Genomic DNA, 27,655 nt, shown 5'->3' with positions numbered 1-27,655 from the left:
AGGCAGGTGTCGGTGACGTTATGAATAAGGTAGAACATCATAAATTGCTAAAATGTTAATAACAAAGGTGAGCTGCTGGACATTATGGCAGATACACTCACTGGCCACTTTATTAGGAATGCCATAATAATACTGTGTGGGACATGTTATTGCTGCAGATTTGTTTGCATTCAATCATGAATGAATCATGATGAATCTTTCCTTCTACCACAATTCAACGACACTCTACTGGATTCAGTTTTTTTTTCTATTTTATTTATGCATTTTCTCCTATTTTCTCCCAATTTGGTGTAGTCAGTTTGTCTTCTATTGCTGGGGGATCCCTGATTGTCGAGGTGGGTATAATGCTGCTCCCGCCTCCTACAACCCGTGCTCGCTCAGCCCTTTTGTGGAGCCCTTTTTCACCTATGCACTATGGACAGGTGCCTCTCTATCTGCCAATCCGGGTCCTTACACAGCGTTTGAAGACATAGTCCAGTCATCCCGCCCTAGCAGAACCGTGTCTGCTGCAGGCACTGCCAATTATGCCCGCTAGATGGCGCCCAGCCGACCAGTGGCAACGCTGAGTGTTGAACCGAGGAGTTTAGAGTCTCGACGCTGGTGTGCTAGTGGAATATCCTGCTGTGCCACCTGGGCGCCCAGATCTATAAACGCACAGATTTATTTGTATTCCCCAAATTGTTTGATAATACTATACACTGTAAGGTATAAATTACATTAAATCCCGGCAATCGCTTGTTGAGCAACTTTGCTTTTAATCTGTTGAGTTATTCACTTAAGTATCAAACCTCGGTCCACCCGAGGTCCATCCTTTTCTGGATGGTCCTTTTACACCAAAGTATAATGTTTTTTGAATAGTTTCCAATGTTTCCTGACTCAAATGCACATTCGTGACTCTTAATCAAAAGATTTCTAGGAAGACACAGCTTATGGGACAATCTGTTTACTTTAAAACCATAACCCACTTCACAAAGCTGGGCTTTATTAAAGAGTGTCAAGGAAAGTCATTGGTGGTAGAGAAATCCTATTTAGAGTTTGCCAATAGAAGTGTGGAAAGGGGGTCCCTTGGTATGAAAAGACCAAAACTGAACTTTGTGGCCTTTTCAGTGTTGATTAAAGAGCTAATAGATGCACAAGCAAATATTAGTGAACTGCATGTACATTTTTTGTAGATTTTCATCTCAGATTGAAAGATTATATTTCAAGACTGCCACAACATACTGTATATGTCCCATATAGTGTATAGACTGCAAGTGATTCAAAATGCAGCTGCCTGCCTATGCTACATCACCCCACTGCTGCGTTCTCCTCTCTGGCTTCCAGTAGCTGCCCGCATTCAGTTTAAAACAATGATGTTTGCCTACAAACCAAAAAATGGACCAGCCCCAAGCTACCTTAGAGAACTCATAAAACCCAGATCTGTACCACGCAACCTCTGAACCACAACTCTCACTTGACTTGATCCTCCACCCAGAACTCGAGGAAGACAGGAATCGAGGCTATTTTTGTACTAGCACCCAAGTGGCGGAGTGAACTTCCCCTGTCCATTCTAAGCCTTTTGAAGATTTAAGTCTCTCTACATGGTCAAACCACAATATGCACTTAAATTTTGAACTAACATGCACTTATCTTTTATACCATCTTTCAAAAAAGTCTTCTAACTATACTTTTCTTCTAACAGGGTTTTGGTGGATTTGCATCTTTAGACTGTTGTCTACTTGAACTAGAGTTGGGATTGTTTACTTTGAAAGCACTTCTGTAAGTCTCTCTGGAAAAGAACGTTCGCTAAATGATGAAAATATAACTGTAAATGTATAGAAGACATGAACTATATATAAACTACACCAATCTGTACACTTGAAAACTCAGAATAAGATCAAGTAAGAGCTGAAGCAAGCAGGTCACTGGTGTTCCCGCTAAATCGAAGTATAACACACAGGAGAGAAGACGTGAACTTCCTCCAGAACATCACTCCATCACTGCACTGATACTGTTTGTGTTTGCAAACATGCAATCAGTCTGCACTAATGGCTGCCAAACAGCATCCTAATCTTTAATCGACTGGCTAATTAGAAAACATCATGCAAATGGTGTGGCAATTATATCTTAATTGCTGTGTGATTGGACAAGCTGGTAAAACGAGCAGCAGAGGGCAAAAGTCAAAGATGTGGCTAGATGTGACGCACTGAACCGGGTCATAGTTCACAGGGCAGACTGAAACTTCACGCTGTTATTGGTCAGACTGCAATCCAGACTAAAACCAGCAATTAGGGGTAGGAGCATCACAACAATATTTACATTTAAAGCATTTACACCGATCAGCCATAACATTAAAACCACCGCGTTGTATCTACACATTTTGTCCATTTTATCAGCTTCACCATATAGAAGCACTTTGTAGTTCTACAATTACTGACTGTAGTCCATCTGTTTCTATGCATACTTTGTTAGCCCCCTTTCATGCTGTTCTTCAATGGTCAGGACTCTACCAGGGTCACTACAGAGCAGGTATTATTTGGGTGGTGGATCATTCTCAGCACTGCAGTGACACCACATGGTGGTGGTGTGTTAGTGTGTGTTGTGCTGGTATGAGTGGATCAGACACAGCAGCGCTGATAGAGTTTTTAAACACCTCACTGTCACTACTGGACTGAGAATGGTCCACAAATCAAAAATATCCAGCCAACAGCGCCCTGTGGGCAGCGTCGTGTGACCACGGATGAAGGTCTAGAAGATGACCAACTCAAACAGCAGCAAAAGATGAGCGATCGTCTCTGACTTTACATCTACAAGGTGGACCAACTAGGTAGGAGTGTCTAATAGAGTGGACAGTGAGTGGACACAGTATTTAAAAACTCCAGCAGTGCTGCTGTGTCTGATCCACTCATACCAGCACAACACACACTAACACACCACCACCATGTCATTGTCACTGCAGTGCTGAGAATCATCCACCACCTAAATAATACCTGCTCTGTGGTGGTCCTGACCATTGACCAACAGGGTGAAAGCAGGCTAAAAAGGTATGTAGAGAAGGACTACAGATGGACCACAGTCAGTAATTGTAGAACTGCAAAGTGCTGCTATATGGTAAGTGGAGCTGATAAAATGGACAGTGAGTGTAAAACAAGGAGGTGGTTTTAATGTTATGGCTGATCAGTGTATAAGACACTTTTAAACAAAGCAATGTTTAACTGTGAGTAATACAGACTAAGCAACTGAGGGTTATGGCCCAACAGTGGCAACATTTGACAAAGTCCAGTTCATTAACCGCTGAGCTATTACTGCCCAGTGAATATTCCAAATCCAGAATATTGTTAGAGCAGCAAACCAGCAGCAGTATTATTGGTGTGCTATTTACCCTAAATACACTGTGTGTATAAATGTGTGTATAAATAATTAGACTACCTTATTTAAAACCTTTACATAACACAATTTAACTAGATTACACTGATTGGGTCCAAGTGAAATTTCCACCTGACTGAGCAAAGTGGAAAAGTGGTTTTAATAAATGATTAAATAAAAGAAAGCCATTATTATTCAAAAGTAATTACCTTGCTTCTGATTACCTTTATTATTAAATATTTGTCACAGGAAATAGTTTCAGACCATTAAACAAAACCTCTAACCATCTTACCTATGTAAACAAAAGAATTTCCCTATTGGTAAAATGAAATCAGTCGACTGTGACTTTGGCCAGCTTTTTTTTAGTACAGGGTGTCCCTAAAGTCTGGACACATAGGAAATATCACGAACTATATGTTTACTGAAATACACACACATACATAATGCATCACAAATAGTGGAAAACACATTGAAGATGTTATTGGTTAATATTCTAATGAATGTTTTATTGAAATTTATTGAAAATATGCATTTTGCCTATGTGTCCAGACCTGGTTTTATGCCATTTGGACTACTGGTTTTAAAGAGGTTCCACTCAAGGCTGATGGAAATGAAATGAAATAATGTTGGGTGTTCACATACTTTTGGCAATATATCACAGGCCAGTAATATAATGAAACCAATTATTTAGACCGAATTGCCATTTTTCATAGCTCGAGGGTCCAGGTAATGTAATGTATGTTCCAGCACCTTCCTTTGACACTAAAGGGTTCTGCATGGCAACTCTGTATGATGTGCAGATTGCCAGCAGGTAGCTTGGTGCTCATTCAGCTTTGTGATTTTACTTGCGTCTACACCTTCTATGAACAACGTTGGGCTGTTGTTCATTCAGGTAGGGAGCCGAACAGGTGTATGCAATGACTGATGCAATTACGACCTCTGCTGGCTGATTGATGGCGCCATTGGGTGTGGCTCCCCGTGCACAAGACTGATCGGCACGAGAACTTGCCTCATGCAGGTAAAAAGATGCAGTCGGGTACTGCTCACGTGTCGGAGGGGGCGTGTGTCAGTTCGCTCTGCTTAATCAGGGGCGGGGGTCAGCACCAGTAGAGAAGAAGCATAACACAATCGGGTAAAAATTGGACACGCTAAAAATGGGGAGAAAATGCTTAAAAAATGCTCAAACTAAAACATACCTAGTTGGATTGAAAGGTGATGTACAGTAGTTCTTTCATTTCACTGAACCATGATTTTCCTTTTACTATTTACGAATTATCTGAAATGAACAGAACCTCCGGCTTAATTACGATCAACATGAGAGATGTGAAAGTGTTGGCTGTGTTCAGAATTGCATTATTAGATCTGCTCTTTTATACAGAGATGGACTGGAATGTTGATGAGTTTAAAGAGCAAGTAGACTCACCCCACAGCCAAGGCCTTCTTTTAGCTCACAGTGCACCCTTCGGCGATCATCCTCGACTAGAAGACCAGCCCCGCAGCCTGGAGCGGGGCAAAGAACTCCCCCCATCTGCAGCAAACACTCTTCTGCCGCATAACGCTGGTAGCGTTCATACTGAGAGACACACACAAGGTGGAAGACTGCTTAGATGTACATAGAAAGCAATAAGACTATACAGAATAAAAGAAAGAAGAAACAGCATGAAGGTGACAGATCTAGGTCTTTTTTCCTAGCATGGTGAAGCAAAGAATAATTTCTGGCTGCCCCCCGACTGCTTACTTTGTAAAAACAGTTCACAAAGTCATAAAAAGTTCAAATACAAAGAAAACCTTAGGATATAGAATAAAAGTATGGGACTATCTAGCCATGAGCTTGTTGGACATTCAATTCCAAAAGCAGGGGCATTCATTTAAAGTTAACCTTCCCATTTGTCGCTATTATAGCTTTAATTCTTTGGAAAAGCTTTGAAAAATACACATAATTTTGCTGTGTCTATTTGTAAGGTCAGACACTGATGTTGGACCTGAAGGCCTGTTGGCCAAAAACATTTCACTTCATTTCCAAGGTGTTTAGTTTGGTTAATGTCAGAACTTTGTGTAGACCAACCTCCACACCAAGCTTATCAAATCATGTCTTTTAGAAGTCTTAAAAGTTAGAAGCATATCTTTTATTCTACAACCCCAAATCAGAAAAAGTTGGGACAGCATGGAAAATGCAAATAATAAAAAAAGTTTCTTACATTTCCTTTGACTTTTATTTCATTGCAGACAGTTTGAACCCAATATATTTTATTTTGTCTGATCAACTTCATTTTATTTATTAATAAACATCCATTTCTGCATTTCAGGCCTGCAACACATTCCATAAAAAGTTGGGACAGTAAAGCATTTACCACTTTGTAATGTTGCCATTCCTTTTCACCACACTTAAAAGACGTTTTGGCACCGAGGATACCAAGTGATTTAGTGTTTCAGCTTTTATTTTGTCCCATTCTTCCTGCAAACACGTCTTAAGATGTGCAACAGTGCGGGGTCGTCGTTGTCACATTTTTCGTTTCAAGATTCTCCACACGGACGAAGATTAGCTTAGGCTTGTGGCCTTAGCCTTTACGCACTGAAATTCCTCCCAATTCCTTAAATCTTTCAATGATATCATGCACTGTAGAGGGAGAAATATGCAAATCCCTCCCAATCTTTCTTTGAGGTACATTGTTTTTAAACATTTCAATAATTTTCTCACACATTTGTTGACAAACTGGAGATCCTCTGATCATCTTTGCTCATCAAAGACTCAGCCTTTCCTGGATGCTGCTTTTGTACCAAACCACGATTACAATCACCTGTTGACATCACCTGTTTGGAATCACATCATTGTTTCATTTTTTCACCTCATTACTAGCCCTAAACTGCCCCTGTCCCAACTTTTTTGGAATGTGTTGCAGGCCTGAAATGCAGGAATGGAGGTATATTAACAAATGAAATGAAGTTGAGAAGACAAAACATGAAATATCTTGGGTTCAAACTGTCTGCAATGAAATAAAAGTCAAAGTAAATGTAAGAAACTCTGCATTTTTATTTTATTTGCATTTTCCATACTGTCCCAACTTTTTCTGATTTGGGGTTGTATATTATTGACCTCAAAAGCTTGTTAGCAATGAGTGTGACTGAAACATGAGAACTTAATCATTTGGAGGGTTGTCCACAAACCTTTGGCAATTTGGTATGCTGGGACATAGCTGGAAATTAGGATAAAGACAGTGCTGAGAAGCCTCTGTGAGGCAAAAGGTTAATATTCATAACAGGACAGGGACATGACATGACAGTCATGGACATTATGGCCATTATCATTCAAAAGCAATTGGCGTCCTTCTGATTGCCTTTATTATTAAATATTTGTCATTGACAACCTGGCAAACCATTTGGTACGCCAGGACATAGCAGGAAATTAGGATAAAGACGGTGCTGAGAAGCCTCTGTGACACAGAGGGTAATCTTGAGATGAAAAGATGGATAGATAATAACAGAGAAAGGAAAAAATGGGACACAGTAAGACTTATTGAGTGGCATGAGGGAACAGCAGATGAGCCAATTAAAAGGCAGTCAGATAGGACAAGCTGTCAATAGTGTTCTCTGAGGGACAGGAGACGTGTCTGTATATGTGCTGTTGGAGCTTAGTGTCCACGACCCACCTGCTCGTCTCCCAGGACCCGGAAATGGTGCACCTCTTTAATGAGAGAGTCAGGACATCCAGCTAGAAGAAAGAAAAATGAAACAAATGGATCAGAACAAAACATGAAAAAAGAAAGTGTAAGGTTAATATGTTACTTGCATAGACCATCAGCATACACTATATGGACAAATCTATTGGGACACACTTTTTATTCAATGAATTCAGGTGATTAATTCAGTCCCATTACCACAGGTGTATAAAATCAAGAACCTAGTCATGCAGTGCGTCTTTACAACACTTGTGAAAGAAGGGGTCGTTCTGAAGAGCTCACTGAATTTGAGCGTGGTACTGTAACAGGATACCACCATTATAACAAGTCAGTTTGTGAAATTTGTTCCTTTCTAGATATTCCACGATCAACTGTAAGTGGTATTATTAAAAGTGGAAACGGTTAGGATTCACAGCTACTCAGTCATGATGTGGCAGACCACATAAAGTTACAGTGTGGGGTGGCCAAGTGCATAAAAGTCACCAAACACTCTGCTGACTCAAAAACTGCAGCGTTCCAAACCACCTCTGGCATTAAAATCAGCCCAAAAACTGCACCAGGAGCTTTATGGCATGAGTTTCCATGGCCGAGCAGCTGCATGCAGGCCTTACATCACAAGGCACAATGCCAAGCGTCATTTGGAGTGGTGTAAAGCATGTCGCCACTAGACTCTGGAGCAGTGGAATCGTGTTCTGTGAAGTGACGAATCACGCTTCTCTATCTGCCAGGCTGATGGACAAAACATGGTTTGGCATATACCAGGAGGACGTTACCTACCTGACTGCATTGTGCCAGCTGTAAAAAAATACAATAACTATAGAATGGAAAATCAGTGTGACTCCTGAGCTTTTTTCGCTGCAATGACACGCTGCTCCCACCTAGTGGTGATTAAGGACAATAACACCCAAAGAGTATTGGAAATTTAATTGCTTGTTTGTAGCGATCTCTAATTTTTTTTTCTTTCTGTGTGGCCTGGTAAAAAATTACCCACAGACCGGTACCGATCCGCGGCCCGGTGGTTGGGGACCACTGGCCTAGACCCCTTAGTTCCAGTAAAGGGAAATCTTAATGCTTTAGCATACCAATATTTTGGACATTTGTATGCTTCCAACTTTGTGGGAACAGTTTGGGGAAGGCTTTTTTTTTAAGCATGGCAGTGTCCCAGTGCAACAAAGCAAGGTCCATAAAGGCATGGTTGGGTGAGTTTGCTGTGGAAGAACTTGCTCATACAGAACCTTGACTGGTCCAACATCAGTGTCTGACCTCACAAATGCGCTTCTGCATGAATGGGACACACATAAGAAGAGTGGAAGCCGTTATACCTGTGAATAGCGAATCGGCTTCATATTAATGCCTATGGATTTAGAATGGGTATTATAAAAGCTACTGCAGGTGTAACAAGTAGGTCCATATAGTGTTGTTCTGTTTCTTACACATTCAGTGTGGGCTAAAACTCAGGGACCTTTAGTAAAAATGGCTGCAAATGTATGATGAGTAGATCAAATCAAGTTTTATGAGCATGTAATTCGTTAGAAAGGATTAGACACAAAGAAGTTTGATCTTTTGCACAGATGAATTGAAATGTGATTCAATTCAAAGAAATTTTGAAAATCCCCATTAATCTGTGGATTTGCTTTCTGTTTTTAATTACCAGCAGAATTACACTCTGCATACATTTGAACTGTTCTGTTCTGACTAGTGTGATGAAATCATCTTGAACCATCCTGGTCATGAATGATCTCTTTGTCCGATGTATCCAAGCTATACACGCTGACCACAGCTAGTCGTGTAGAAGCAGTTTTGGTGATCTGGTCAATTGTCACGGTATTGCAGTGATGTGGTGTTCAAATGTCTTTTATTTTTCTGAACATGGCCCCAAAGGTTTTTAATCATTTATATGTGATGGGGAAAAAATGGGAGCTACTGCATTTAAATAATGCTGCTTATGATGATTTGTCAAAAACAACACATTTAAGTTAAAAAAGAACCAATAAAGACATTTTTACTAGTGGTCACTGCCTCTTATACTGCTCCAGCTGTATTTTGCTTAATATGGGTTAAAAGGTCATGACCAAAGTGTGGCTAATAACACTAATATTACAAAAAAAAATCAAACCAATTATTTCCCTTTTATTTCATAAAAATATATAAATCTCACCTAATAATTATTCTCTCTTTGAATTAAATCAGGAGAGACAATAGACGTTTTAACACAACAATGACCCCAATCATTAAGCCCAAATAACACAAAATAAATGTGTTATTTGTAAGGACTGGTCAGTCTCATGCCATGAATCTGGCTAACAATTTATTTAGATTTTGAAAGTGAGGTATTCAGACTGACCATTGTAACCTTAGCAAAATTGTAGACTGTGTCAAATAGACTAAGCAAAAACTGTAAAAAAATCACTGTAGAGGTCTTAAAGCTGCAATTGCAGGTAAAGGCTTTGCAACAAAGTACTAATATTATGTACTAATGTTTTTGTGATGTCTGGCTCTGCTGTTTGTGTACACCTCCCCCAGTAATAAGTTTTTTTAAAACCCATATACAGTGGTACCTTGAATCTCAACGTCTAAACTTTTAAAGGGCGTTGAGTTTCAAAGTTTTTTTTTTTCCATAAGGATGTATAGGAAACCTGTTCATGTGTTCCATGGTCTCATGGAGCTGCATATATTTTAGGCTAATGTAAAATAATGGGGTTGTTTTTGACACTTAAAGTAAAACCTGCACTTTTTATTGTTTTTTTTCTTATGCTTCTAAATTGTGGAGATGCTTGATCCTGGAATACCGTATTTCTTTCAGTAAAACCACATTTACATCAGAAGCAGCACAAAGCTTTTACCACAAAGAATTTAGTGGAGAGAACTTATGAGCAGTAATAATTAAGAGGGGTTTAGTGTTTCTATGTTGCTCTTTTAATACATTGTCAAATTTTTTAACAATAAGCATTCTAGGCTCTCTCAGAAAAGCTGATTCTTACAATTTCTCAGAACCACGAGCTATAACACAAGTTTAAAAGTGAAACAGGAGAAAAATCCAGATAAAAACAGATACCTGTGGAGCTTTCAGAGTGAATTTGACGGTTATTCCACACAAATGCAGATTCATCTCATATGCGCACTTTGATGACGTCTTACTTCACCGCTCAAGCCAAGTGGCTGTTCATTGTTTATTTGAAATAAAATGCTGAACACATTGAGTTTGAGGTAAACGTCAGGTTTAAAGGTACAAATGTTTCAACGAAGGGCACTGAGTTTCAAAGATTTTGAGTTCAGGGGACGTTGAGTTACAAGGTACACTTGTACAAAAATACTTTTTGAACATTGTAGTAGCTTTAAATATTGACCTAAATTGCTAGTGACCTTCTACTCCTGAGAACAAACAATACTGTGATAAATGTGATTGTCCTTTTTAGAAGATTTTGTTCAGGAAGAAGACACACCGATGAGCCCTCTGGAGACTAATGACTGCTCTAATCTTTATCTGGTAGAGCATATAAAAAACTAATGCAACTCCATGAGTTCTTTCTGTGCTCCTTAACAAATGAGCACCACAGGGAATAACATAGTATAAGAACTAGAACATTGAAAAACAACAGCTTGTGCCATGATGGAAATGACAGTAAGAAAATGAGAGCGATATAGAGGGTCATATTATACTGTACAGATGGTGAAAGAAATTATGGAATCAGAGCAAAAAACTGCTTACATTTTAGGTGACTAGTGAAATCACCATTACAAACTTCCTTACACATTTGCTTTGAATACAGTGGATCACCCGAGAAATGATTCCAGACTTGTTTGGGGGGTGGGGGGAGTATGAACGTTGAATGCACAACTCCCCTTTTCTTCCAATATAGTCCTATCCAATAAGCCAGATGTATCTGCTCTACAGCTACAGACCCTTAATCTGACCATGGAGGGCCATACCCAACACAAGCCCCCTCCAACAAAAGACATTTTTTTTCTATTTATTTATACATTTTCTCCCGATTTTAGCATAGTCAATTTGTCTTCCGCTGCTGTGGATTCCTGATTGCGTTCAAGGAGGGTATATTGCTGCTCACGTGCCCTCCGACGAGTTTGCAGTCCTAGAGAACACCTTCTTTATGCCCGTGCTTCTGCACAGGCACCTCTATCCGCTAACCAGGGTCCTTGCACAGCGTTTGAAGACCCCACCCACTTAGTCCAGTTATTTCCCCACCCAGAAGACACGGTGGCCAATTTTGTGTCTGCTGCAGGCACTGCCAATTGTGCCCGCTAGATGGCGCCCAGTCGACCAGTAGCAGAGATGAGATTCGAACCAAGGTGTTCAGAATCTCGACGCTGGTGTGCTAGCGGAATATCCAGCTGCACAACTTTTTCCACCTGTACAAGGTGGGTTCACACAGGGATCAGTGTGGAAGAGTCATACAGTGAGATCCATTATTCCCCATCTCTGTGCAGGCGGCATCGACTAGCCAGCAGAGAAATCCCGTCGACGTGCCCTCCCAACTTCAGACATAACTAATAATGTCTGTGCAGGCGCCCGGCTGACTGATAGCAAAGCTGTAATTTGAACTGGAGAGCTTAGCAGTGTTGGACCAACAAGATTTACCACCTGAGCTCCGAATGAGCGACAGTTTAAAGTTATATTAAACATGCAGGGAATCTTTTCAAAATAGGTGATAAAGGGCAAATAATACTGTTTTTACTATATATTATACTATATTACTACTATATATCACGTAAATATCAATGCTTTTTACTTTGCTTGCCAGAGATCAGTCAGTAATCAAGCCAGTAATGAAAGCAAATAGCTGATATACAAGAATGATGAATTCAGGGTTTCTGTGAGTTGTAGTTACTGTGGTGCCGAGTAGGGCCGCACAGAGGTTGACATTATCATTTATCAGAAAACTCATAAATGCTATAAAGTCTTAGTGATTTACATGCTGATCACAGCATCCTGATCCCTGACAAGGTCAAATTTAACCCACTTTTCCTTTCCATTGTCCCTATAAAGATATGTGCAATTTCTCTGTGTTCACTGCCGGTTGCACGACACAAATCTTGTACCTTAAAAAGCCTCACACCACCCCACTCACTTGGTATTCTTCCACCACTGGTGTCAGTGCTTCCACAAGACTTGGATTGCTGTCAACTGCAGGCAAGCTGTTTCCAAGCCTTCCTTCCCTCAGACACGTGGGCTTGCTATACTACCCGACTGCCCATCTGAGCTTACCTGAAATAAACCCCTGACCCTTGTTCTTAGGCAGATTAAAGATCAGTATGTGCACCCAGACACAAATACATTTCTCACATGCCCAAACATAGTGAATTGAGGGTCCAGAACGCAAATGCAGCTGTGAAAATTAACAGCATGTATTAGCTATGAAAGAGTTCTACAACTGAACAATTACATGTTTGAGATTTTAAAGCAATCCCCTTTTTCCACCAACGTGGATCTGGCTCCGTTCCGGTTCACAAACTTAATCTTGAACCGGTTCCACGTGTTTCCACCGAAAAAGAGGTTCCAGACAGCAAACTAGCATTCTAATCTAGCACCACAAAATACTTGGTTTTTCAGTGCGAACCGTGACGTCACCTGTGGCCGTGTTTGAGTGCTTTTATATGAGAAGCTGCTAAACAGCTTTGGTGTTAAACTTTCATATTTTAAAGTTTAAATTTTGAGCCAGTTTGCCGCTGATATTCGCTGTGAACTGTGTGATATGACGTGGTAAAAGTGACCCAAAAAACGCTTAACGTAAAAAATAAAAGCGTAACGTGGCTTGTTGTACTAAAACAACAAGCGATGAATTGCGGCAGTACAGAGCACTTATAATCACTAATAACGGAGAGGAGTTGTGTTCCTATGTCGTACTTTTAGTACTTTAAGCCACGTTACGCTTTTTTACGTAAAGCGGAGAAGCGGATTCAGAACCCCGAGCTGCATAACCACCATATGTGAAGTAAATCCAGCTAAACACAGATACATGTGGAGCTTTTACAGTGAATTTGATGGCTCTTTTACACAAATGGATGTTCGTGTCGTGGAACTTTAATGATGTTTAATCGCTCAAGTCGATCGGCGAGCAAATCGGCTATTTGTGCCGAGGGTCGCGGTCAGAGCGAAGCGCAAAACGATTCTCACGTCAATGAACTAAAGAAAACAACAACTGCGACAAACACATCTACGTCTTCTTATCACCAATAGTTGAGTGATGCTTTTTGCATAAAAACGAACATCTGTAACAACAGCACAAATGCTCGCACATAATCTACACGCTCCCCATCACATCACTACACTTTACTTTCGTTGTGTAACGCCCACCGTTGATGACGCATGCTTGGTTCCCAAAAACTGGTGGAAATGCGGGTTTTTTTGGTGGAAAAGAGCTACAGTATAACAGAATTTCAGCAAGGTCAAATAGTCGACTAGGTTTGAATAGTCAAACATGGGCAAACTGTTTAATGAAAAGGAACAGTGGTTTTCAGCTGACAGATAGAAAACACCACTGGAAAATGTGGATGTCAATCAAATGCAATGGACCAATTAGAATTGACGCAGAGTTGAGATTTTCCGTTAAAGTTCTGTCATGTTTTTAGATGATTAAACCCTGCTGGATTTTGAAGAGAACATCTGTGGCTAAACGGGAAACAATGTAGTTTGTTTTATTTCATAACACTAATGGATTAATCGTTGAGGATGTGAGATATCTCCAAGCCAGGACAAGCCGGGTTTTCTTTATCTCAGGTGAGCGATTTATCCTTTATAAAGCTATTTTTATTGTGCTTAAACAGTGTTTTTAGATGTGGCAGTAGTAGATGATTTTTTTAAACGCTAAAAATGTGTTTTAATTTCTGAATGGCTGTTGCAGATGAGTTGTAGATCAGTGGCACACGTTAATGATGTCATCAAGATGCACCTTGTTACGGCAGTCACAGAGTGAGCTGGCAATAAATGGCACTCTGTTGGAACGTATCTTTGTGTGTTATTTGCTTGACACACAAACAATGGACTTATTTACATTAAGTGTTAATTACATTAAGCAACAGTATCGGATCGGATTACATGTTTTTTTCCTTCCGATATCCAATCCAGTGACTTGGGCCAATATCGGATCGATAGGTACCAGCCCTAGTTATTTGTGTTCTTTTTTGCCGAAGTATTCCTTTAAGGGCAGCAGAAGAGAAAATGTATTCCCTCACCCTCCAGATGCTGGAGGTATGATTGGTTAACTCTTAAATGTTATAATAAAAAAAAAAACACAAATTCCTCACCACCTGCTCAGGGGCAAAGTGTTTGCATCTCACATCCTATGTGCTAATTAATCTGGTGCCACCACCTGCCTTCAAAATTTTCTTGACATTGTCCACTCCCTGTGTGCTTACAGCTGTGTGTGAGTTTATTGAGGATAGCAAAGGTGACACAGCAGCACCCAGAACTCGCTCGCGGCCTGTGGGCTGTGGAATGCTAATGTTGCTAATCTTCCTCTAGGGTCTCTAATGCAAATGCGGCTTGCTTTTCTTATGCAAATACCGCCAGTGCGCACTAATCTGGCTGGACGCGCCTGGGGACTTCGCTACTGGCAGCAAATATTAAACCGGATAAGGGGAGGAAAAAACTCACATTTGTCTAAAAGTAATTAAAGAAGCAGACGGAAGAGGAATGAAATGATGTTACTATGGTAATAAGGGCTACACATGTCCAACCAAAAGTTTGAGAGGCGAAACGGTAGCAAGAGAGATACACATAGGTGGTCACTTTGGTAACCAGAAACTAGAACAGTGCTTCTTCCATTGCCCATCTGTCCAATACTAAAAGTTCCAGTTTTAGTGGCTATGGAACATAGTAGTACAAACAGGACATAATAGTACTTAAGTGTAGGGCTAACAGCATGATTAGGGTCTAATAACTACTCTTACTGAGTCACACCATGTACCACACCACGCAGGTGGACAACCAGTGAATAGAAATACCCAGAATTGTGGAGTTGATTGGTGCTGTGCTTCTGCCATTAAAATTATCATCATGCTGTTTTATTTCTTTATGTTTTTAATCATTTCATTTCTAAAAGTATCAGCGCCAAAGACGAAAAGGACCATCCAGACTGTTATCAGCAACAAGTCCAAAAGCCAGGGTCTGTCATGGTATGGGGCTTTGTCAGTGGCCCTGGCAAAGGTCATTTACACTTCTGTAATGGCAGCTTTAATACAGAAAAGTACATTGAGATCTTAGAGCAACATATGCTGCCTTCAAGACGTCGTCTTTTCCAGGGACGTCCATGCATTTTTCAACAAGACAATGCAAAACCACATGCTGCACACATTACAAAGGCATGGCTGCAGAAGAAGAGGGTGGACTGGACTAGCCTGTCTGCAGTCCTGACCTGTCCCCAATAGAGAATGTGTGGAGAATTTTGAAACGAAAAATGCGACAACGACGACCCCGTACCGTTGTACATCTTAAGACGTGTTTGCAGGAAGAATGAGACAAAATAAAAGCTGAAACACTAAATCACTTGGTCTCCTCGGTGCCAAAACGTCTTTTAAGGAAACATGGGCCGGTTCTCTAAGAAAACACCAAGGTTCCAAGAAGGCTGAAGAGTTCTTTTGGTCGAAAAGCACTATGAGTCTACCAACCCATCACTGCTTGAAGTGCCAATATGTAACCCATAGTGGTGTTGGTACCAAAGCAAACCCTGTCTGGGACTCATAAACAATCTACATAATAAACGCTCTCATGAGATAAAAAAGGATCTGCTGGGACTGGACCAAAGGAAGGAGACAAATATTTTATAAAAAAAAAGAGTACAGCTGATTTATCATTTGCTTTCAGCACACCAGAGGAGCCACCATCTGCCATGCCAAGCTAAGACAAAATGTTCGCCAGCAGTACCATGACAGAGTGCTCCTGCTTCGCCGATCACGATCTGTTGAGCGCTCGTCTCTGCTCACAGCAATTCCCCTAAATACAAAACGTTTGTCTGTGCAGGGGGTAGAAATTTGGCTCCAGTGGTTAAAAAAGGAACAACAGCAGCCAGAATTAGCTGGGGAGTTTCCCCTGTTTTTAATTGTGAGCTGTAAAGATTAGGTTTCTTGGGGGCATGTTCATAAGCTGACTAGCCTGCCTTTGTTTGTTGATACTTCAGCTTTAGTTCTGTCTTATTTTCTTCAGATACTTTGAGTTTATTTGCAAAGAAGCGAAAAATTATTTGCACCCTGCTTTATTACTGCATATTTGTCATGATTCCTGAACAAAATATGATCTCACACAAAGGAAATCCGGCCAGGCATAACATTATAACCACTGACAGGTGAAGTGAATAACATTGATTATCTCTTCATCACGGCACCTGTTAGTAACTTAAAGTTGATGTGTTAGAAACAGGAAAAATGGCCAAGCGTAAGGATTTGAGCAAGTTTGACAAGGACCAAATTGTGATGGCTAGACGGCTGGGTCAGAGCATCTCCAAAACTGCAGCTTTTGTGGGGTGTTCCCGGTCTGCAGTGGTCAGTATCTATCACAAGTGGTCCAAGAGAGAAACAGTGGTGAACCCGCGACAGGGTCATTGATACATGTGGGGAGCGAAGGCTGACCCGTGTGGTCCGATCCAACAGATGAGCTACTGTAGCTCAAAGGATCTAAAGGAGTTAAAGGATCTGCTGCTAACATCTTGGTGCCAGATACCACAGCACACCTTCAGGGGACTAGTGGAGTCCATGCCTTAACAGGTCAGGGCTTTTTTGGCAACAAAAGGGGAACCAACACAATATTAGGAAGATGGTCATAATGTTTACATTTACATTTTTAGCATTTAGCAGACGCTTTTTATCCAAAGCGACTCACAGCGTACAGTCTAAGCATTTGAGGGTTAAGGGCCTTGATCAAGGGCCCAACAGTGGCAACCTGGCAGTGGTGGGATTTGAACCGGCAACATTTTGCTTACTCCAGTAGGGCTACAACTGCCCTGTTATGCCTGATTGGTGTAAATGTCCTAATTTAAAAGATAAAGTGTTCCAACATCCATATCACCCCTGTGAAAGTAACTTATTAAGTTACTGACTAGTTAAACCTTCTACAGTTACATTTTAGTCTTTCGTCTTGTTTAGTCATGAAATCTGAGGGAATCTGAGTCCACTCTTCTGCTTTAAATTACCCACACTGCTTGTTTTTGGGCATGTACTGTTAATTGTAGGTCCTGCCACAGAATTTTAAACATCTTGTTTATTTCTACTGTCTTCAGCCATAAACTATCATCCTACTGGATGACTCAATTATGACTCAGCTTTAGCTAGTGGACAAATGACCTTACATTGTCAAGGGTGGACTAATTACTAGCCCAGGCACCAAGGAGTCGGACAAGCCCATTTAATGCCCCTGCTTTTGACATTTAAGTGAAGAAGTAGGCTACTCTATATTTCTTCTATCATTTTATTTCTGAGCAGTAGTGGGGTTTTCGTATTGCATTTAACTAGGCGATATCTCAAAGCCCTGCAACCTAGAGGGCTTGTGCATCAGGTCAGCATAATACTGACATCACTGAGTGTGTACCTGGAAGCAGACAAGATAAGGATTGTGGGGATGTTTAAAGCAGGATATGTGTAAATCCAGTCAGAGCTGCAAATAACTACCATCACAGTTACACCATCCGGTAATAAAATACTGTTATTTTCATTTATACATTGAATTTAGCAACTCAGAATCATTTTGAATCGAGCGTCTCATCTGTAAATTATTAAAACGACACATTCTCGTCCCCACTCTAAACAAAGATTACTGCTAGATGAATGTAATCAATGTTCATTCATTCATTATTCGTTTTACTAGGGTTGAGATGGGTACAATACAATGGGCGAAATTCTGTGTGTGTGACAGGTCGACAGTCACACACACACACACCTATGGCAATTAGGTAGCTCCAATCAACCTGACTGCATGTCCCTGGTGCACCCGGAGGAAACCCACACAGACATGGGAAGACCATGCAAACTCCACACAGAAAGGACCCAGACCGCTTAACCTGGGAATTGAACCCAGGACCGTCTTGCTGTGAGGCAACAGTGCTACCCACCGAGCAACTATGCCACCCAGTAATCAAAGTAAAATCAATAAAAATCAGATTTATAAACCTGCAAATTAGAAAAATAAACAGTTACTGACACATTTACTTTGCAGTCATTCCTAAACAGACACAAGTCACATATAAATAACATATAAGGTTACTGCCGTTCTTTAAATATAAGCCATTAGTTCTGATCTTTTAAGCAGTTGTTGCTGAGATTAAATTTGAAAAGATCAAACTTATGTAGATTTACCATTGTTTATTTACAGCCATTCTTACTGTGGTTCAGTGGAGTCCTGGAGCCTTGGAAATTAGATTGTATGTAGATTGTAAATGTAATACTTACTTAAACGTGGACACTTACTCACTCACTTACTCTGGGTGCCAGTCCATTGCAGGGCAGACACACATACACACACACACACACACACATACACACACCCATTCACCTATAGGGCAATTCAGTGTCTCCAATTAACCTGACTGCATGTTTTTGGACTGTGGGAGGAAACCAGAACTCACGGAGGAAATCCACGCAGACACAGGGAGAACATGCAAACTCCGCACACAAAGGACCAGGGATCGAACCCAAGACCTTCTTGCTCTGAGGCGACAGTGCTACCCACCGAGTCACTGTGCTGCCCATTAATGTAAAATAGATAAAAATGTACAAATAATTAACTAGGACTAAAGGCTTTTGCAGTTCTTTAGATGTAGGTATTTAGTTATTATCTATATAATAGATAATATTTATATGTAAAGTTACCATTGTTCATTTAAAGACACTTTTACTGTGGTTCAGTGGAGTCCTAGAGCCGTGCAAATTAGATTGCATCCCTTCTAAAGCTATGGTATTAGCTTCTAAAGCTATGTCAATGTAAACATTACCTAAATGCAGAAAGTAACACTTATATTTAGATTTTTTTTTTGAATAGGTGGCACGGTGGCTCGGTGGGTAGCACTGTCGCACAGCAAGGAGGTCCTGGGTTCGATCCCCAGGCGGGGCAGTCCGGGTCCTGTGGAGTTTGCATGTTCTCCCTGTGTCTGTGTGGGCTTCCTCCGGGAGATCTGGTTTCCTCCAACAGTCCAAAAACATGCAGTCAGGTTAATTGGAGACACTGAATTGCCCTACAAGTGAATGGGTGTATGTGTGTGTGTATGTGTCTGCCCTGCAATGGACTGGCGCCCCATCCAGGGTGTTACTGTGTGCCTTGCGCCAATTGAAAAGTGTTTGTGAGTGTTTCTGGATGAATTACCTTTCAGCATTGGTTTTACACAATGCAAAACAGCCTCTGTTCCAGGTCCTTTGCTGTTTTCGAACAAAGAATTGTGTGTTGCAATTATCTCAGCACAATAAAAGAACATATAAATGAGACCTACACGTCCACTACAAGCGCATGTGAACTTTTGACCTCAGCTGTATGTTCTTTATACTCAGGTGCATTGTATAGGCACCACAGTATCTTCAAAGACAAAACACTGGAGACAGTTTAAAAAGACGAAGCGAGAATGAAACCCACGCTCACCCACGCTGAACAGAATGACAAGCACGGCTCGACTGCGCTCATTTAGCTGCTTCTTTCGCCTTAATTACAAGGCACAGCTTTGCTGGCAGGGAGGAGGTGGAATGTATAGTGCCTCCTGCTGGCTGGCCCAGCTGTTTGAGTAATGCTTATGAAATGGCTTCAGAAATGAAAGCAGCAGGTCCACAGCACGCCTGAATCTAATCCAGCCGGGGGGGCTGCACTGCAACGGAGTTCATATTCAGACAACAACAATTTAGCTCACAGAATAAGCAAGAAACAACTTCATAAAAAAAGCCAATCCTGGGTTTCTGAGAAGTATTCACTTTTTTTTTTCAGAATCAGTTTATCAGCTCAGGCACAGGAATCTGCGATTCTGTTGGAGCGGCTTTGAGTCGTGATGAGTCAGAGCAGAACGAGTCTGGAAAAAAAAAACAGCCAGCATGCTGAAATTTCCTCTCTCCTCTGGCTTTTCATTCTACGCTCAGATCTCCCTCATTACAGCTTAGTCATGAGCAGCACAGTGGGGGTTACATCGGTGAGGGAATAAGGACAGGAGGCCAGCCGGAAAGAGGTGTTCTAGTTTGGCAGTAGGCCAGCTGTATTTTGTGTTGTTCTAATCTCTTTGAAGGTGTGCACCACAAGCAAAGCATGAGCCGTGGACAGAGATTGGGGGCTAGATATGCTAAGCCTTGTGCTCGTTTTAAAGCAGAGTTTGTTCAAGTTCAGGAGCAAAAACTTTGTGTCGTGACGCAAGGGCCCAAACAATCAGTTGCCTAGAAGTGTTCAGGATTATTTTGTACTTGTAAAATGAGGATAGGTTTTAGTTACCCGCTGTCCAAAATTACTAGAATTAAACCACTGCTATGTATTCTGCTATGCATGCTACTCACAGATGTTCAGATCAGCTGTCACAATATTACAGTGCTGTACTGTTCAAATAACTTATTTTACAGGCTAATCGTTGTTCATGTGGCCGCTCAGCCTCAGCCGGCAGGCAGAGCTGAGATTCGATACGATGTATTCAAGATCCCAGCTCTGGTTCCAGAGTGTGTTTTTACCGCTGCGCCACCTGAGCGGCCTAGTATAGAGCATTTATAACCAGAAATAAGTGGAGAGAAGTTTAGTGTTTCTATATTGTTCTCTTAGTACACTAAGCCATGTTAAGCTTTTATCAAGATAAGTGTTTTCGACTTTCCCGGTTCTGATTCTCAGAACCCTAAGCTGCATACCACAAGTTTAAACCAAGTAAAGTTTAAACAAGTAAAAACACCACACAATGGGGAAGAAACAGCATAGTGATGTTTAATCTCACAGCTCATGCTCTGAGCAAAGCGAGGTGTGCGGTGAACAAAGGTGCAAAATGCTCCTCATGAGAATACAATAGAGAAAGCAACAACGGCAACAACCATGAGGAACAAAGTAAACTTCTACGTCTCACCAATAGTTAATCAATGCTTTTCGCATAAAAGTGAGCATCTGTAACAACAGCACAAATACTCGCGGGTAATCTATGTGCTCCGTTACCTTGCTAATGCTCTTAACTTTTGTGCAATACCCACCATTGATGACGTATCTTTGGTTCCCAAAAACTTGAGGAAACATGGGCCGGTTCTCTAAGAAAACACCAAGGTTCCAAGAAGGCTGAAGAGTTCTTTTGGTCGAAAAGCACTATGAGTCTACCAACCCATCACTGCTTGAAGTGCCAATATGTAACCCATAGTGGTGTTGGTACCAAAGCAAACCCTGTCTGGGACTCATAAACCAGTCTCTATCATTGTCCACCCACTGCCTTATAACTTTTGATAGCCTGAACAACAAGGTCAAGGTCACTGATCTAACCCGACATCATATTCTGACACAGGGCATTGTTGCTTTCTTCTCACCTCTCACCATTCCTGTTTCACTGCAACTGAATTTTGATCAATTTAAGTTCTGCTACATTCAGATTCTATCACATTATCGCACCAAATCAAGGCCTGATTGCTCTGTGTTGTGTTTTTGTGTGCGAATTAGCATTTGAAAGCCCAATCAAAAAGTACTTAAAGAATGTGCAATTATGTCGACAATCAATACCCACAGTCTCCCCTGGCAGCACCCCTGACATTTCTAATAAAGAGCATGAATAAGAAATGAAAAGCATGCCAGCTTTCTACCTCTTGTTCTCTCATCAAACCGTTTCCCAGCCCGGTTTAATAATTAGCCAAAAATCAGGCAGTAATGGAGAAACGCTGGTGTATGAGCCAAACATTTCATTTGCTGACACAAAACGGTGCCAGTCAGCCTTCTTGAAACGACACTGCTGGACTGATTTCAACATGGAGGTGATTTTAATATCTAACCTGAGGAAAAATAAAGCATCATCAAAGGTTTGAGAAACAGCTGTGCTTTCGTGATGGGATATAAAAAGATTCTCCAAACGCTTCTAAAAAGGTGTGCTAGCATCTTGACGGCTTAGCAGCTGCAATAATCACGGCAGGTGTTTACCTGTTGATAAATGCTTAATCCAGTTTAATATTTATTTGCTAATGAAGGGGTCACTGAACTTACCTGCTGTTTATTTGCAATCGCAATAGGAACAGTGCTGATGAACATATGGCAAAGAGGCTGCTGGTGTAAAATTCACCTCACTCATGATATTAATAACAACAACAAACTAATACAACTCATTATTACTAATATTATGTGATGTCGATTCGGACCAGTGTCCATATGGATAGTGTTTCTTTATACGAGGGTTCCTCAAAAAGTTTCAGCACTTTTTAAACTCTATTTATTAAGAATTTGTAAAACAATCTACATCACTGAAAATGAATGAGTCCTATGACTACTGACCACACTGTCACATTTTGTCAGTGTCAGCTGAAAGGCCCTGATTGCACCAATGGTAAAATGTAATTTTCCTTGTTCATTTTAATAAGTACAGGCTAAAACAACACTCAAGATTTTTATTGCAGGGCTCTGCAAATTGCCAGGAAGAAGAAAGTATGAGACAAATAGAGTGGGCACTGAAAATGTAACTGACAGATTAAAACCCTACAGGCCAGTTTATAATCCCCCAGTCTGAGAAGGCTTATTTAAAAAGCCCCCGGATGTGCGGCAGCCTGATTGAAATCTCATCTTCAGGTGGACGAGGTGTCTACTGTTTACAGATTGAGAGAAAGGTCTGACGAAGAGTGGGAACAGTAGGGAGATTCCGTTGTCTCACAGAGCCTTGGGCTAAATTTCCCAAGCCAAGATGTACTCTTGGTTCCATAGCGTCTATCAAGTCTAAGAAGGGAAACAAGACAGTCCAGCGATGCAATCCTGCTCACATAAAAGCTCCTCCAGGCCTATTTAGTATGTGAGCTCTTCTAGCAGCCTCCATTAAAGCTTCCATCCCTTCTATCTCCAGCCTTGTTAAAGGCTGCGCCCAATGAGGGCAAGGTCATCTTTTGACAAATCACTTTCATTAATCTTACTTCCCTCTGCTTTCTGACTCACACGCACCACTGTGACGTTCCGGCCAGCCTCCTTTTCCCATCACTAATGGTTCTGACCATCAGCGCACACTCCTGCCTCCTGTGTTTAGCACAAACGAGCAAACAAACACATGGCACTGCTGTCAAGAGAACACACAGCGCTGTCTACCCAGGTTTTAAAGCACACCGACGGGTAAAAAAAGCACCATTTGATTATTAAATCAAATACTTCAGCAACAGGGAGAACGAGAGACTCGAGAGTCCTGCGTACACAGAGCAGCCGAATACCAGCCAGGAATCATATCCACGCATTTAGACATATACATTAAAAAAGATTCAATGGTACATACATGTACCATCATTCAAAAATCATATGTGACTGCTTCATCCTTTTCAGGTGCACAGTGACAATGACAGGGTGCCACATATTGACTCATTGGGTCTGTCTGAAAACTTAGTGAGCTCTCTACATAGACAGCATTTTACGTCATCCTACGTGAGCTCCTGAGAAGATGGCTGCCAAATTCTTAGATACCTTAACATGCTGCCTACTAAGGCGCCTTAATTTGAAGCGATAAACTGACTGAACACCGAAGGGGCATCTGATGCTTCCTTAGCGGTGAAGGCAATCCCAGCATTCTGTGCGGCACAAGATTTCAGATATGGAGCTCTTTTCAAATGTAAATACATTCTCATTGATTTTTAATTTGTATAAAGGTTTACAAGTGTAATTCATTTGCAAATTCGGGCTTGTAAGTGACAATTTAATCATTTTCGGTACACGGAGGGAGATGTTAACTTGTCTGCTAGCGTGTTATATCACCTCAGCCCATTGGTTTGAATAGCCTGAGACTAACTGTGTTAGCTTAGTAAGCAAAAACTGTGGTGACATAATCGCTGTACAAGTAGTGTCTAAATAACCTGCCTTATTAGTTCAATGTCTTAGAATTAAAATAATCTTTACTTAGGCAGCAAGGCAGCTCACTACGTTTTTAGACAGACCCTTTTAGTGCATCCAATCACACCTACACACAATTTAAAGGGTGTTTTGGAAGAGTGGTTCTTTCACCATAAAACGGAGAACACATATAATATGCTCACAGGTAAAGCTCCTCACGGATTTTTATACACTTTTTTATATATTTATATGCACACAGTTTTTAAATGTGCATCTTCTGTATGTTTTTGGGAAGTGGAAAAAAAGTGCAGTACCCAGAGAAGAACCACACAGAAACCAAAACATTTTAGGCAGTGACTACCCAGAAACATTGGCCAGAGGGCAGGATTACACCCCGGACAGTCCATTAGAGAGTATTCTACACTCATCACCCACTACAACTAACAAGTCATGCCAGGTCAGATTTATTTGTATAGCACTTTTTACAGTGGGCATTGCTTAAAGTAACTTTATAGATTTCAGGTCTAAAAACACCCAGTGGACCAAGCAGAGGGCAACAGTGAAAAAGAAACCTTTTTTTTAGTATCATCAGAGGAAGCAGAATAACGAGGACCCAACCTCTTTGGGTGGCCTAGAGAATAGCTATGTTAACTCAGGGATATAACTATGCAACTTCTTTCAGTGACCAGTGGCAGGGTTTGCAGTACCCTGGTGCTATGCGACACCCACACTACCTCCTGCAATACTGTCTGAAATCTAATGAGAAGTTTTACTTGTCTTGTGTCTTTACTGTCTTACTTACTGAAGAGCAAGTGGGTGCAGCAGGTGGTGTGGATGAAGCACAGTACCAATGTCCTCAAATTACCTCTAATCAATAGTATTGTGTAAAGCCCTGCAATGGACTGTCTAGGATATAGTCCTGTCTTTGCATGTAATGTTGAAACAAACACACAGTGATGAGATCGATAGCTGAAGTTGAATAAATAAACATGATATTTATGTAGCTTCATGCACAAGCTGCTTTAGATACAAAACTATTAATGACAATTGATACTTAATAGGAATTACAAGTGAGGGTACTTTGGGGGTAAATTGTGCTAACCGACTACTACTAGGTTCCAGGGTTCGAATCCCCAGCAGATCCCAGGGTTTGACTCCCCAGTCAGTCATTTACATTTACATTTTTGGCATTTAGCAGACGCTTTACAGACGCTTTTAAGCAACTTACAGTACTGTGATAGTTTATATTGTCTAAGCAATTGAAGGTTAAGGGCCTTGCTCAAGGGCCCAACAGTGGAAACCTGGCAGTGATGGGGCTTGAACCAGTGACCTTTTGATTACTAGTCTAGTACGTTATTCACTAGGCTACAATTGCCCTATAAACAGATGTTGGGTTTGTCTGGGTGGTGGTGAAGGGTGTATTGGCTTCCTGTCCAGGGTGTTGTTACTGCATTGTGCCCAGTGATTCTACGGAAACCGAAGCCACGATAACCCTGACCTGGATAAAGTGATGGTAATTGTTTCAGACTACTGATAAAAAAAAAAGAGCTTGATTAGGGGCCCATGGCTGCTCAGGTGGTGCAGCGGTAAAAACACACGCTGGAACCAGAGCTGGGATCTCGAATACATCGTATCGAATCTCAGCTCTGCTTGCCGTCTGAGGCTGAGCGGCTACATGAACAACGATTAGCCTGTTGTTCAAATATGGGCGGGACTAAGCCGGATGGGGTCTCTCTCTCCCATGACTGGTGCAATTATGACCTCTGCTGGCTAATTGATGGTGCCTGCACAGAGATGAGAAAAGAGTGCTCTCAGGGTGTGTCTCTTCGTACACAAAGCTGAGCTGCCCTGCACTAGGTGATAAGATGCATACGGCATGCTGCCCACATGTTGGAGGGGGCGTGGGTTAGCTTCGTTCTCCTCGATCAGAGCAGGGATCGGCATTGGTGGAGAGGAAGCATGATGCAATCGGGCAATTGGACATGCTAAAAGGGAGAAAAAGGGGAGAAAAAGGGGAGAAAATGCATAAAGAAAATAAATATTAAAAAAAATATGGACCCATGTCCTTAAAGAAGTACAAGCTGTTGACTCCCATCAGAGTCAACAGATGAGACCAACATACAGTGTAAAGCAGGGTCCAAACGTCTGGGTCACATCTAATTATAAGTTGTAGAACATAGAAATAAGGCCCCACTCAGCTTACCACACGCTTCATGTCCAGATTAAAACTGTGTCCAAAGAGATACACCCAGCAAGAACCAATAACATTCATTTTGAAGCAATATGGACTTGAAATAACCACAGCACAAGGAAGAGAGAGGAAGAGTAAAAGACTTCTTCTTTTTAATCTTCTTTTTCGTAACAGATATTACTTCAGAGGCACTTCATCGGCAGGGCGGCTCTCAGTCCAAACAGAGAGCGGATGAACTCTCTGCAAATGCAGCTTTCACTCAGAGAATATCCCCCTATTCATAATCACTCTGTAGGTAACAGGCCATAACTATATCACATTTGGGAGCGTACAACTGTCCTAATATAATCACACAACATGCATCCGCCGCTGGCCAATCAGAAAATAGCTCTGTCAATCTAATGCCACTTGTAATTGAAACTACTGTATGTTGAAAAGCAAAATTAATACACACAGAGTACTACTCAAAAACTCAGCAGTCTGATCCAGCATTTCTTAACACTTTTTCTAAGGAAATGTTCTGCTACACATGGCTTATACACATTTACTAGTCACTTTATTAAAAAAACACCATATTAAAGCAGTTTTGCTCTCAAAACGGATCCAACTATCAAAGTTTCCTTTGATAATTGTGTTCATGTTGCCAATAGCATCACATAATTATTGCAAATCTGTCAGCTGCACATTAATGCAATGAATCTTCCATTCTACCACATGCCAAATGAACTCTATTGGATTCAGATCTGGAGTTGGGACACATGAAAAGTGCAAATAATAAAAAACAAGTTTCTTACATTTACTCTGACTTTGATTTCACTGCAGACAGGATGAACCTGATATATTTCATGTTCTGTCTGCTCAACTTCATTTCATTTGTTAATATGCATTTTAGGCCTGCAACACATTCCAAAAAAAGTTCGGACAGTAAAGCATTTAGCACTTTGTAATGTTGCCATTCCTTTTCACCACACTTAAAAGACTATTGGCACCGAAGATACCAAGTGATTTAGTGTTTCAAGTGCTTCCTGCAAACACGTCTTAAGCTGTTTGGTCCGGAGCACACAGCGTCTATTTCTTCCAAAAAAGGACCTGGAATGCTGATTCATCAGACCACAATACACGTTTCCACTGTGTGATGGCCCATCCTAGATGCCTCCGAGCCCAGAGAAGTCGACACCGCTTCTGGACATGGTTAACATGAGGCTTCTATTTTGCACAGTAAAGTTTTAAGTGGTATTTGAGCATGTAACTCCGTACTGTAGTGCTTGACAAAGGTTTGCGAAAGTAATCCCTCACCCATGTGGTTATATCAGCTATTGTTGAGTGGCGGTTCCTGATGCAGTGCCGTCTGAGGGTGCATGCTGTTGACACCCAATTGCAACCCTAGAGCTGGCATGTTGCAGCAGAAGTCTGATAATTATTAGACAAGTCAGCATTTTTTTATATTAAACTCCAGTTTTGGTGAACCCGTGCACACTGTAGCTTCAGACTGCTGTGTGAACCCTAGTGTGG

General features: G+C 41.2%; 1 protein-coding gene across 2 annotated transcripts in view; it reads right to left on the bottom strand.

The window, feature by feature from the left end:
- The window catches only part of prkn (parkin RBR E3 ubiquitin protein ligase), a 182,388-nt gene that overhangs the window by 11,624 nt on the left and 143,109 nt on the right, over positions 1 to 27,655 (bottom strand). For both annotated transcript variants that reach the window (XM_062995011.1, XM_062995010.1), the window contains exons 8-9: positions 6,993 to 7,054; positions 4,769 to 4,918 (exon numbers count right to left, since the gene is read on the bottom strand). In XM_062995011.1, coding sequence (XP_062851081.1) covers positions 4,769 to 4,918; positions 6,993 to 7,054 — 212 coding nt within the window. The remainder of the gene's footprint in view (positions 1 to 4,768; positions 4,919 to 6,992; positions 7,055 to 27,655) is intronic.

Source organism: Trichomycterus rosablanca, chromosome 5 (genome assembly GCF_030014385.1).
Source record: "Trichomycterus rosablanca isolate fTriRos1 chromosome 5, fTriRos1.hap1, whole genome shotgun sequence".
NCBI lineage: Eukaryota > Metazoa > Chordata > Actinopteri > Siluriformes > Trichomycteridae > Trichomycterus > Trichomycterus rosablanca.
This window is presented reverse-complemented; position numbering and strand designations above follow the sequence as displayed.